Below are 13,780 nucleotides of genomic sequence, written 5' to 3'. Positions count from 1 at the left end.
TATTCTTAACCAAACTCTAATAACTTATAATTTCTAATATTTTTTTTTTATAATTTATAACCCTTACTTACTACATTTTTATATTCTAATTCTGTTGATGATCTTCATATTGGAAATGTTTAAATTTAAGTTAAAAAATATATAAAACTAATTTATATATTATTGTTAACTGGTTAAATACTTATATTATCTTTTTTTTTTCTCTATTTTGTCATATTAGGAATTTAGGAACATCTCTTTATACTTTTTAAATTTGTACGTTTCAAATTTAATTATGTATACAATCCCAATAGTAAGATCTATTTTTTCAATAATATTAGTTTTCATAGTACATTTATGTTTAGCTTAATTTGTCCTCTCAAATAACTTCCTTTCACAAACAAAATATTTCAGTGAATTGTGCGTATTAAATTACAATTTTAATTATAACTTTTTAGCGATTTTAATTATAACTTTTCTTTACTGTTCATGTAAAGCTATTTTGAACAAATGAATTTCTGGGCACAATTTTTTGCACTCTACCAATAGGCTTCTCTCATCCTTTTTCATTTCTACTTTATTCTAATTGTCTTATTCTTTATTTAACAAATATTGGTCTAAATTAAAATTTTCTAAAACTTACAATTAAATTTAAAAGGCCTAACTGAATATAAAAATAAATTTTGGAACTTGTATAATAAAAAAGATATTTATATGTAGGTTTACCTCAATTCAGTGCATCGACATTACGTGTAGATCAAGAAATAGACATCACTCTTTGTAAAAATTATAAATTGCAATATATAACGCGTTTAAAATATGAGACAAATATTAGTCTAAACTAAACTCCTCTAAGTCAGACTAATGTTTTAAGGGTATAGCTGAATATAAAAACACAATTTATGAATAAATTTAGTAGGATACAAAAAAAATAATTCTCAATAGAGTTTTAAAAACCTAACTGAATATACAAACAAAGTTTAGGGGCTTGGATGATAAAAAATACTTAATTGTACTTCTCACTCATTTCAATTCAACCACAAGCAAAAGCACATGGCGTGTATGGACCACCAAGAAATGGACAACCATCTTTATTGAAAATTAAATTGTAATGTATAAAGTTTGATAAATCCGTCCTTATGTGTAATGATATACATTGCTATAATATAAGAATGTTTTGAAACAAAATGAAAACTTTTCAAAATATATGATAACCAAATTTTATGGGAGACTAATTCACTAATAAGCCTCATTATTGTGATTTTGAAAAAAATATCTTCAATTCAAGTTGTCTTTAGAGCATTTCATTTGTTGGTATTTGGTTGGCAGGAATTAATTTATAGGTCATGTATTCACATTTGGATAATCTTTCTTTTTCATTTTCATTTTTATGAAATTGTTTTATATTTTTATTTAAAAAAAAAAGTATCCTTTGGAAATATAACAACATTCATAATAACTTAACCTTTAGATATGCAAAATTATTTTTATTTTTTCATATGGGATATCTTTCATTTGGATCATTATGGATCCACATGATCATTTACATTAGCATCAAGTTACTTCATAAAGTTGAACTTTTTTCATCTGCATCACACACTTTTTTTTAATTAAAAATAAATAAATATTTGTTTAAACCAAAGTTGTTAGAATTAAGATAATTCCATTAATGAATGGAAATAAGATTGTAAATAAATAAAATCAAATAAAATTCAAAAATCTAAATTATAATTAAATATTAATTATTTAATTAATATTTAATGCCTAATTATAAAATTAAAGTACAATGTTATGATAAACATTTAACTTTAATTGCTTATCAATTGGCTATCGTTTAGACTCTTTAATTTGTTAGCATTGAATGTCTAACATTGCATTTCGGCAAATCAACGTATAGGCTAATGTTAATTAGTTATGGATTAATTAATAAATGAATGAACAATATTTATGGCTAATAAACGTTTGAATGGTTTTATTTGAATGTTTAATTCTCAGCAATATATATGTTAGCTTTCAATTTTCAGAAAATTAATGGTGTTAAAATTAGTTATAATTGAAACATATGATTTCAGTTTTAAAATAATTAATTATTATCTATATATACATTCTTAAATTAATGAAGTTTGATAATTAAAAGAATGTGATATTAAGATTAACTAGCATGTATCCCATGCATTTACACGAGTAATAGTATAAAAAACTGTGAAAAAAATATTACGGTAAAAATTTTATGGGCGGGTCAACCCACAATCCGACCCAAGTATCCATTTACTCTCACATATATCCAAATTAACCACAGCTCTCGACCCGACAATCCGGACACTTTAAAAATTAAACATCATTATATATATATATAGATTAGTTAGTTAAAAAGTTGAACTTATATTGTTAAAATGTCACGCGTTTATCAAATTTTGGGTTGAATTTAAAATATAAAGTGTTATTAGCCTAGTTGGTTAAAAAATTGTACTTGTTTTATTAGGTTGCAAGTTCAAACCATACCTATAGCATTTTTAATTTTATTTTTAACCGTTTTAAGTTTATGGGCGGGTCAACCCACAATCCGACCCAAGTATCCATTTACTCTCACATATATCCAAATTAACCACAACTCTCGACCAGGCAATCCGGACACTTTAAAAATTAAGCAACATTATATATATATAGATAACTAAGAAGAGATAATATATTTATTTATATAAGTATATATATTGTCTTATATATTATATTTTGATTATGATGTTAAGTTAAATGTGTAATATATTTATTTGTTGACAGAGTTTAGTCAAATATAAAATATAATTTGTCTCCGAAAAGAAGACAAATTGTTGTAAAAGTGCTAGAATGATGAAAGGGCGCATTGAAGCAGTGGTTCAAAGTTCAGACGCAATTGTGCGTGGCGGAAGGGAGGTCTCGTGTTCAAATCCAGTTGATGAGATGATTTCTTTGTTAAAGACTATTCCAATTTCTTGTTTAAAAATTGTGAGTTGAATGGGGGTAGTCATGACTTTAGCAACCATTCCAATTTCGAAACCATACTTGTTAAAAGTCATTGATGTCGAAACCATTCTAAATTCTTGTGTAGAGATTATGAGATGAATGAATAGTCAATGATTTCTTGGAATGGTTGATTTCTCATGTAAAAAATTATGAAATGAATTGGGGATCCTAACGATTTCTTATGTAAAAATTTAATTTGCTAAAATGAATTTGTCATTTATATTTTGAAGCATTTTAATTTTTTTATAGAAATTATGTGATTAATAATGACAGAAAATGAAGTTCATATGTATAATGAGATTAAATAAGTTGTTTGTGTCAGAACTTATTTTAATCATGTATTTAAAGAGACTCGGCTATGCAATGTAAGTGCTTCGATTAAGACATAAAATATATTTGTAGTTATATTTAATTTGATTATGTTGCTAAGTGATTATTAATATAAATCATGCATATTAGCTAAAAATATGATAATTCATGTTCATTCATAATAAGTATGAATAAGTATGATCATCTAGAAATTTATATACATATATAAATAAAGATTTATTTTCTATCTATTTTATTTTAATAGATAATTTTGAAATTTGTCACAAATTATGTGTTCTTTGATGGACAAAGATTTCTTATAGAATTTTAAAGGTCATCTAATTAATTAAAAGAGGAAGGCTCTTTGTTATCCAAAAGAGTTGCTAGATAACACTCATGAGTGGCAGAAAAATTATTATAATTTACAAAATCACGCAATGCCAATGGGCTTACTTGAGGTCCCAGAAGGTGATAGTGGTGCAGTGGTAAGGGGTCTATATTTTGTTAAACCACTGTATTATTCACATGTATTAGTCACATGATCACGAAGATGAGTTGAAATAGTTTTGGTACGCAAGTCATGACCCAATTCCTTTGGGTCCGAAGCAGTAGTTGTGGACAGAGGGGAGTCGACTGAACTCCCCTTAGAGTCAATATATATGTCATTATCTGAATCAACCCATAACGACGATTGACTAAAATATTTATCCCATTTAGTTTTAGCCATATTCGAAAGAGAATCCAAGTAAGGGAACTGATCATAAAAAAAAATAGAATGTCATGACTTACAAAAAAAAAATTAGGATTTAAGATCATATAATTACCAAACTGATATCCCACAAATATACAATGATGTGAGCGTGTAGATAAAGAAATAGACAACACTCTTTGTAAAAATTATAAATTGTTATATATAACGCGTTTAAAATATGAGACAAATATTAGTCTAAACTAAACTCCTCTAAGTCACAATAATGTTTTAAGGGTCTAGCTGAATATAAAAACAAAATTTATATGATAAAAAAAAAAGTAATTCTCACTAGTTTTAAAAACCTAACTGAATATACAAACAAAGTTTAGGGGCTTGGTTGATAAAAAATACTTAATTGTACTTCTCACTCATTTCAATACAACCACAAGCAAAAGCACATGGCGTGTATGGACCACCAAGAAATGGACAACCATCTTTATTGAAAATTAAATTGTAATGTATAAAGTTTGATAAATCCGTCCTTACGTGTAATGGTATACATTGCTATAATATAAGAATGTTTTTGAAACAAAATGAAAACTTTTCAAAATATATGATAACCAAATTTCATGGGAGACTAATTCACTAATAATAAAAAAATATCTTCAATTCAAGTTGTCTTTAGAGCATTTCTATTTGTTGGTTCACATTTGGATATTTTCTTTTTCTTTTTCATTTTCATTTTTATTTCCAATATGTTAATAAATTGTTATATATATATTTTTAAAAAGCATCCATTGGATTATAACAATATTCAAAATAATTTAACCTTTAGATATGCAAAGTTATTTTTATTTTTTCATATGGAATATCTTTCATTTGGATCATTATGGATTCACATGAACATTTACATTAGCATCAAGTTCCTTCATACAGTTGAACTTTTTTCATCTGCATCACACACACTTTTAAAAAAAAAAATTAAAATTAAATAAATATTTGTTTAAGCCAAAGTAAACAACAAAACCCAATATATATTGGAAAAATAAAATTTTGAAATACTATATTTATTTTCTGAAAGACTGAAACGAGTCAAAAATACTTGTTACACTAAGAATCTCCTATTACTTTTCTATGAAATGGAATAGCCCAACATTAAAGTAAAAACAATTAGGAGTTTATCACTAATGAGATAATCCAAACCTCGGTTAATTCCTTAATACACATGGTGTACCCCTTTCGACTTCTACATCATACCTGTTGGGGAAAACTCTGACAGAACCACAAAAGAAGAAAACAAAATAATGAACACACTAACAGAATTTGATAACGGAGTTCGGCCAAAATATTGCCTACGTCTCCGAGCACTAAGGCTATCAATTAATAAGGAAGAAGAGATACAAATTTGGGTGCAATAAACCAAAGAGGGGAGAGTTTCTTTTATACACTAAGAAACTTCCCCAACTCCCATCATCTTCCGATGTAGGATTTCTGCTAATTGTGAATATAGTTTCTTTTATATACTAAGAAACTTCTTTCACTCCCATTATCTTCCGATGTGGGATTCTAATTGTGCCAAAAATAACAAATCTCCACCTTGGCACAATATCCAAATACTAATTCTTCAATATTAAAAAATAAACCTTCAGTGCTTCCAATTGGCGCTCTTCAGCGCTGACTCAAACGCGGAATGTGTTTACCAAATCTAAACAATTAGATTTGGTTTTCCCCATGTCTTTCATCTCGAACTCTCTACCCAATTGAGCCTTCAATTTGTCAACTTCATATTGGCTCTTTGATGCTATCAACATATCATCAACGTACAAGAGTAGATAGATGTAAGACTCATCTTGCAATTTGCGCAAATACACACATGAACTGAATCTGCTTCTTGTGTACTTGTGCTCCATCATAAACTTGTTAAGTTGCTTGTACCATTGTCTCGACGATTGCTTCAACCTGTACAATGATCTATTCAACTTGCAAACCCAATTTTCTTTATCAGTAACATTGAATCCATCTGGTTGATAAATGTAGATTTCCTCGTTCAAATGACCGTGTATGTCTACGGTCTTCACATCTGGTTGAGCTAGCTCCAAATTCATCTGCGCTACCAAGGCCAACAAAATTCTAATGGAAGAGTGTTTAACAACAGGAGAAAGTACCTCATTATAATCACCTCCTTCCTTCTGAGCGTAGTCTTTAACTACCAATTTTTCCTTGTAGCGAACATCAAATTTTTCAGGAAATCCTTCTTTCTTAGCAAAGATCCATTTAGCACCAATAGCCTTCTTCCCTTTTCGTAGATGCGTCAACTTGCATGTCTCATTCATTTGAATAGATTGCATCTCATCTTCCATAACACCTCTCCTTTTTCCATTTTCAGTACTTCGACTGACATCTGGAAAAGTGGATGGAACATCATCTACGACTAGAAGTGCATAGGCCGCCATGTCAACAAACCGACCTGGTTTTTGAATAACTCGTCTTGGCCTATTCACAACAATTGATTCACTTTGTTCTGAAGGTTCTTGGGTCAGAACCTCTTCCTCATTTAACTCTTCGTCTGTCGTCGGAGAGTCACTTCTAGTTGGGCTTATCTTTATCTGCTCAAACTCCACCTGTTGTGGAGTACAATCAATCTTGTCTGGTGTTACCTTATTCAACATTGAATAATCATCAAAAGTAACATCTCTTCTGATAATGTTTTTCTTTGCATCCAAACACCAGAGGCGATACTCTTTAACTCCTGTAGTAAATCCCATAAAAAGAGCCTTCTTTCCTCGTGGATCCAAATTTGATTCAACTCCATGATAATATGCAATAGAACCAAAAATATGCAAACAATCATAATCAGTTGCAGGTTTTCCAGACCATACCTCTAATGGAGTCTTGCCACCAAGTGCAGATGATGGTAGGCGATTTATCAAATGTTGAGCGTATGACACAGCTTCTGCCCAAAATTTCCTGTCTAACCCAGCATTAGACAACATACATCGAACTTTCTCCACCAATGTCCTGTTCATACGTTCCGATACTCCATTATGCTGTGGTGTTTTTCTAACTGTGAAGTGTCGAACTATGCCACACTCTTGGCATAACTTCTGGAATGGATCATTCTTGTATTCTTCACCGTTATCAGTCCGGAGAACTTTGATCTTTCTTCCTGTCTGGTTTTCAACTTGAGTTTTCCATTTAAGAAAAATCTCAAACACTTCACATTTGTTCTTCATAGTAAACACCCATACTCTTCTGGAAAAATCGTCAACAAAAGTAACAAAGTAATGTCTACCTCCAAGAGAAGGAGTCTTGGCAGGTCCCCAGACATCTGAGTGCACATAGTCCAAAATACCCTTGGTATTATGTATAGCAGTGCCAAATTTTACTCGCCTTTGTTTTTCCAGAATACAATGTTCACAAAAATCTAACTTACAAACTTTTGTACCTTTCAACAATCCTTGCTTGACAAGAGTTTGCATAGATTTCTCACCAGCATGCCCCAATCGCATATGCCATAGCTTTGTTGCCTCTAACTCCTTACTGCTCCCGGAAGTTGATACACATGATGTCCCATTAACTATACTACCTTGATAATAATACAAATTATTACTCTTTCTGATAGCTTTCAACATCACTAGCGCTCCAGATATTACTCTAAGAACTCCATTTTCCAATTTCACATGTAGGCCTTTCGACTCCAAGGCCCCCAAAGAAATGAGATTCTTTTTCATATTCGGTATGTACCGAACATCTCTAATAATTCTGGTGGATCCGTCATCATTCCTCAGCTTGATTGAACCTATCCCCTTTATTTTACATGTATTAGCATCTCCCATGTAAACAACTCCACCATCTAGCTCCTTAAAGTCAAAGAACCACTTTCGAACTGGTGTCATATGATAAGTGCAGGCTGAGTCCAATATCCACGCGTCAGGATGTGATGTTGTGTGTGACATCAATAAAGAGTATTCTGAATCTGCATCACCTTTGTTTTCTGCAACATTCGCATCTTCAGAATCTTTCTCTTTCTTCTTCAACTTTGGGCAGTTAATCTTCCAATGTCCTTTCTCACGACAGAAAGCACATTCATCTTTGGCAACTCTACTTTCAGATCTTCTTCCTTTCCCTTTTGATTTGCTCTGTTGACGGCCCTGACCATCAATGCTTCATCTGCTGTACCTACTTTGTTTTTCCTTTTGTCCTGCTTTCTCAATTCATGACTATATAAAGCAGAACTTACAGCATCAAAAGAAACATTTCCCTTCCCATGAAGTAACGTTGTTTCTAAGTGTTCAAATTCATCAGGAAGGGACGATAGCAACATCAAAGCCAAATCTTCATCCTCAAACCTAACGTCAAGGTTTAACAAATCCGCTACTAACTGATTAAACTTAGTTATATGCTCATTCATCGTAGTACCTGATTGGTATTCAAACCGGAACAGTCGCTTCTTCATAAGGAGCTTATTCTGACCACTCTTCTTCAGAAACTTGTCCTCCAATGCTTGCCACAGCTTCTGTGCAGAAGTTTCATTCTTCACAGCATACTTCTGCTCTCTGGACAGGCACGACCGAATTGTTCCGCACGCCAACCGATTCATGATACTCCACTCTTTTTCTTCTATACCATCTGGCTTTCCGACCTCAATAGCAACATCTAGACCCTGCTGAAAAAGACAATCTAGAACATCACCTTGCCACATGCCGAAATGCCCAGTTCCATCAAAGATCTCCACCGCAAACTTCAAATTCGATATCGGTGTCCTCGTCCAGGATGACGAAGGAGTTGACGCCCCTTTTGAAGACTCCACCATGCCAAGGACGAACCTTCGGCTCTGATACCACTTGTTGGGGAAAACTCTGACAGAACCACAAAAGAAGAAAACAAAATAATGAACACACTAACAGAATTTGATAACGGAGTTCGGCCAAAATATTGCCTACGTCTCCGAGCACTAAGGCTATCAATTAATAAGGAAGAAGAGATACAAATTTGGGTGCAATAAACCAAAGAGGGGAGAGTTTCTTTTATACACTAAGAAACTTCCCCAACTCCCATCATCTTCCGATGTAGGATTTCTGCTAATTGTGAATATAGTTTCTTTTATATACTAAGAAACTTCTTTCACTCCCATTATCTTCCGATGTGGGATTCTAATTGTGCCAAAAACAACAATACCTTCATCTCCATTCAGTAGATTTATCCATTCTCTATTAACACGATTAAACTAATGTTGAAATTAATATAATTCAATTAATGAATGAAAATAAGATTGTGAGTAAATTAAATCAAATAAAATTCAAACGTGAATTAAGAAGTGAGCTTAATCCAAATTATAATTCAATATTAATTGTTTAATTAATATTTAATGCTTAATTAGAAATTTAAAATATAATATTATGATAAACATCCCATTTTAATTGACCTATCAATTAGCTAACTTATAGACTTTTCAATTAACTAACATTGAATGTCTAACATTGCATTTTAACAAATCAACTTATAGACAATGACTTTAATTAGTTATGGACTAATTGACAAATGAATGAGAAATATTTATTGCTAATAAACATTTGGATTATTTTATTTGAAGGCTTAATTCTTAGCAATATACCCATTCTTTATTCATTTCATCCGACTATATAATCTATACCATTCTCTCTCTAAGAATTTCAGTATATTTTTATACTTACACTTTCTTTTTGAACTCGGTGATAGTTCAGGTAAATTGTCAAGTTTGATGCGTGGTGATTTCAGTGCATAATCACTACTAGATTCGTTTTACCCTAGGAGATAACCATCTGCGATAAGCTCTAGTACAAACAGAAAACGATGAAACTGTTTTAAGTGAAATATGTCTAAACATGCCTCGAATTAACATCTAAATTTGGTGGTTTCTTTTTTCGTATATTTTATTTTATTTATTTGTAACATCATATCATATGTATATATATTTTCATTTAATTAAAGATATATGTTGGATTTTGGATTTAAATATATATGTAGAACATATTATTAGATTAAAATCATGGGCTTAATGATTATGAAATGAATAATTATAGATACCCATTTAGTATTTGTTTATTTGGTGACCTGACAAAACAATTATTAATAATATGGTGAGCCTTCTTATATTGTAGGCTTTAAAAATATATGAACTTCAACTAGGGTTAGGTCCCTAAGACAAGTATTATTTAAGAAACAGGAGAGGGAGATTCAAAGAAGAACTCTCACGCCTTCTCTCTCTCAACCCTCCTCCGTTTTCTTGTCCTTTGATTTCCCCCGTTAATATCAGAGGAGAACAGATAATACTTAGTCTTGGAAGACCTAGCCGTTCCTCACAAGAACAGATCAATCCAGATCTACAATGGGATAATTTTTAGGTACGCTTCCGTTGCGTTATAATTATAGTCTATATTCATGATTAGGATAATGATAAACATTCTATCAGTTGGTATCAGAGCTATCCTATTTATGAATCGATAATTTTTATAATGATTGTATTTGAATCTGGATTGGTTTATTTATTTATTTATTTATTTTTTAATTAATAATAAATAAAATATATTATTTTATTTTTATTATCATTACTATTAAACTACAAGATAAATAAAGAAATAATATTCTTTATTAAGAAAATAAAATAAATAAGGAATTGATAATATAATTTTTTTTTATTATTAAATAAATAAGGAATTGATAATATAATATTTTTTTATTATTATTAAATAAATAAGGAATTGATAATATAATAATTATTTATTATCATTAAATAAATAAGTAATTGATAATATAATATTTATTTTTTTATCATCATTAATAAAGAATTTATATTATATTAAATAATATTAAAGGCTAAGAAATGAATTATTAGAATCCGTTTTATTAAATTAAATAATAATATTAATAATCTAATATTTATTCCATTTAAATAAAATAATTTCATCTTCAGATGTCACCAAAGTGACCTCTATTTCGTAATCGTTTTATTTAATTCTTAAGGATGGTTGTATAATTTTTTTTATTTCATGCGTTTATTGATTAACCCAAAGGTTGATCAATACTTGGCGGAAACATAAACATACCCGTGGTAATAAATCTGTGACAATTATAAAGTTTTCATGTGGGTTATACTCTTATTAAAAATAAATTTATTAATTTTACAGAATTTATTGTCAGTATTTTATTATTGCAACAAGAGTACCGTTTACAATTAAAATTATTACCAAAGATTTGGTTTTAATGCTGTGTTTGGTATCTTGCGATATGGTTAACCATAATTTGTTTATTATTTAAATATTTGTAATAATGTGAGTGTTTATATTTTTTGTTAACTTCAGGATCTGGTTCTTTAATATCTGCTAACTATCTAGTCCCCATTTTATCGGGGGACAACTTTAAGAACTAGAAAAAATCTATTTTGATTCATTTGGGCTGTATGGATCTGGACTTAGCATTAAGGATAGACCAACTCGCTCCTCTTACGGATGTAAGCACTGCTGATCAAAGGCAGATGTTTGAGAAGTGGGAGAGGTATAATCATTTAAGTCTGATGATCATAAAGAAAAGCATTCCAGAAATATTTCGGGGTATGATATCTGATGATATCACTAAGGCTGAAGAATTTCTCATCGAGATAGAAAAACGCTTTACTAAAAGCGATAAGGCGGAAATGAGTACTTTTCTTAAGTCACTCATTACCATGAGGTATCTCGGGAAGGGGAACATAAGGGAGTACATCCTTAATATGTCTAATGTCGCTTCAAGACTGAGAGCACTCAAGTTAGACCTTTCAGAGGAAATGTTAGTCCTATTGGTCCTGCCCTCATTCCTGCTCAATACGATCAGTTCAAAGTTAGTTATAACTGTCAAAAGGAGAAATGAACTCTTAATGAACTCATTTCTCACTGTGTTGAAGAGGAAGAAAGAATGAAGCACAAAAGGACTGAGGAGTTACATATGATTGGAACCTACCTCGAAATTTGTCGGCGGCAATAAAAGAGCTGTGATATTCAATTTACGGAAGTTTTCTTTTTATTCTCAAAATTTCATTTTAACTATACTTTTACATTCCAAAAATTAAAATAAAAAATGTAATGATAATTATTTCAATGGTATTGATACCTTTTGAAGATTTATTCTGAAAATTTTGACTTAATTAAATATATAAAAACATTTGTAGCCCTTTTTCTTTTCTCTCCATTCATGTATGTTTTTATTTACTTATTAATTGGAACTTTACAAATTAAGAAAAATGAAAGAAGTGTAGAATATGAAATGGGTTTTTTTAAGTTATAAATAACACTCTAATTACAACTACAACTACTGACATAATTTGAACAAATTGGAATAAAAATATTCCATATTTTAGCTTTTTTTTAAGAAGACTAGCATAACAATTTATTTGTCACAACTAATCCTCCGTTAGATTATGATATTTTAAATTAAAATTATATAAATATATATTACCTTTTAATAGCTAGTCTCATTAATTAATTAGTCCACTTTTTTAATATTGAACTATCTGCCTAATATTAATTATAATGATATATATTACCTTTTAATAGTTAGTCTCATTAGTCCACTTTTTTTTAATATTGAACTATCTACCTAATATTAATTATAATGATACATATCCTTTAAAAATAGAAAAAGTACAATAAAATAGTAAAAGAATAGGTGAAGGGGTCTTTTGAGGGCAAATAAGCATTTGCTTAAGAATTCTTGTTGGTAATTGGCTGGGCAGAATGATGATGAAAATTCTCCAACAAAAACCTAGCTACTTAGTATTTTATATTTGATTGTGTCAAATTGTCTAATTTTCATATACAAGTTTTTATATTTCAGCTTATATGTAATGATTATCAAAATTAAAAAATGGCATCTAATTAAAATAAAATAGGACACCCTACAAAACATTTACAATAGAATTGATCTTCTCTATTCGCACAACACCCACCCTAAATTGAACCTGAGAATTCTCAAGTTTGATACTCAATAAAATATCTTAACTTAAAGTGTAGATAAATGAATGTCGTATTAACTTTTTCTCATTAAAATAAATTTTGATTTAAAAAAAATGACATATTTGAATCAATTTTATAGGGATTATATTCCAGATTAATGATTAATGTTTTTATTGATACACAAATCCATGTTTATAAATGAACTATTTGTGTAGTAACTATTTATAATCATATAATTAATTAAGTTGTGTCTATATTAAGTCTTGAACTAGTTATATAAATGTTTATTGAACGATTAAATGGTTAAGTTAGGTTAAATTCATTCCTTATTTTAGACAACCATATTTACAATAAAACTTGAAAACATACCATCCCTATAAACAAATTTTCTTACCATTATCACAAAAACTAGGTTATGGGAAAAACTATAGTTAAATGAAAGAAAACCCATACAAAAAGTTCACATGAAGTGAAGAGAATGAGGAGATAGAGGTAGTGGTAAGAGTAAAACACCATTTTAGTGAAGCAAGAAAATGTGAAGAAAAAAGGGTTCTAAAATATATATATAAAAAAGAAAGAAAGTGGCATTTATAAATTCTTGAATGGAAAAGAATTATATAGCAAAAGGGCTATATGCATGCATCTAAAGTGACTATGAGGTAGATCACTTCCATAAAATAAGAAAGATGAAGCATCACCTTTTTATCCACACCATAAACACAACTTGTGCATTCCTAGAACATGATTATTATGCTTTCTTTTTCTCTTTATTTTGGAGGTCTTGAGAGAGTTGATATAAAAGGGATTACAGATTTGAGGACTCCAACTTCAATAG

The 13,780-nt window shown here is 29.9% G+C and overlaps 1 protein-coding gene across 1 annotated transcript; it reads left to right on the top strand.

Annotated features, from left to right (window-relative positions):
- Positions 1-11,417: 11,417 nt before the first annotated feature.
- On the top strand, positions 11,418-11,912 carry LOC124943101. Its single transcript, XM_047483660.1, has one exon. The coding sequence runs from the start codon at positions 11,418-11,420 to the stop codon at positions 11,910-11,912; it is 495 nt and encodes a 164-aa protein (XP_047339616.1).
- The last annotated feature ends 1,868 nt before the right edge of the window (positions 11,913-13,780 follow it).

This window comes from Impatiens glandulifera, chromosome 6 (genome assembly GCF_907164915.1).
Source record: "Impatiens glandulifera chromosome 6, dImpGla2.1, whole genome shotgun sequence".
NCBI classification, from domain to species: domain Eukaryota; kingdom Viridiplantae; phylum Streptophyta; class Magnoliopsida; order Ericales; family Balsaminaceae; genus Impatiens; species Impatiens glandulifera.
Note: the sequence above shows the minus strand (reverse complement) of the source record. Positions and strands in the feature narration are given on the sequence as shown.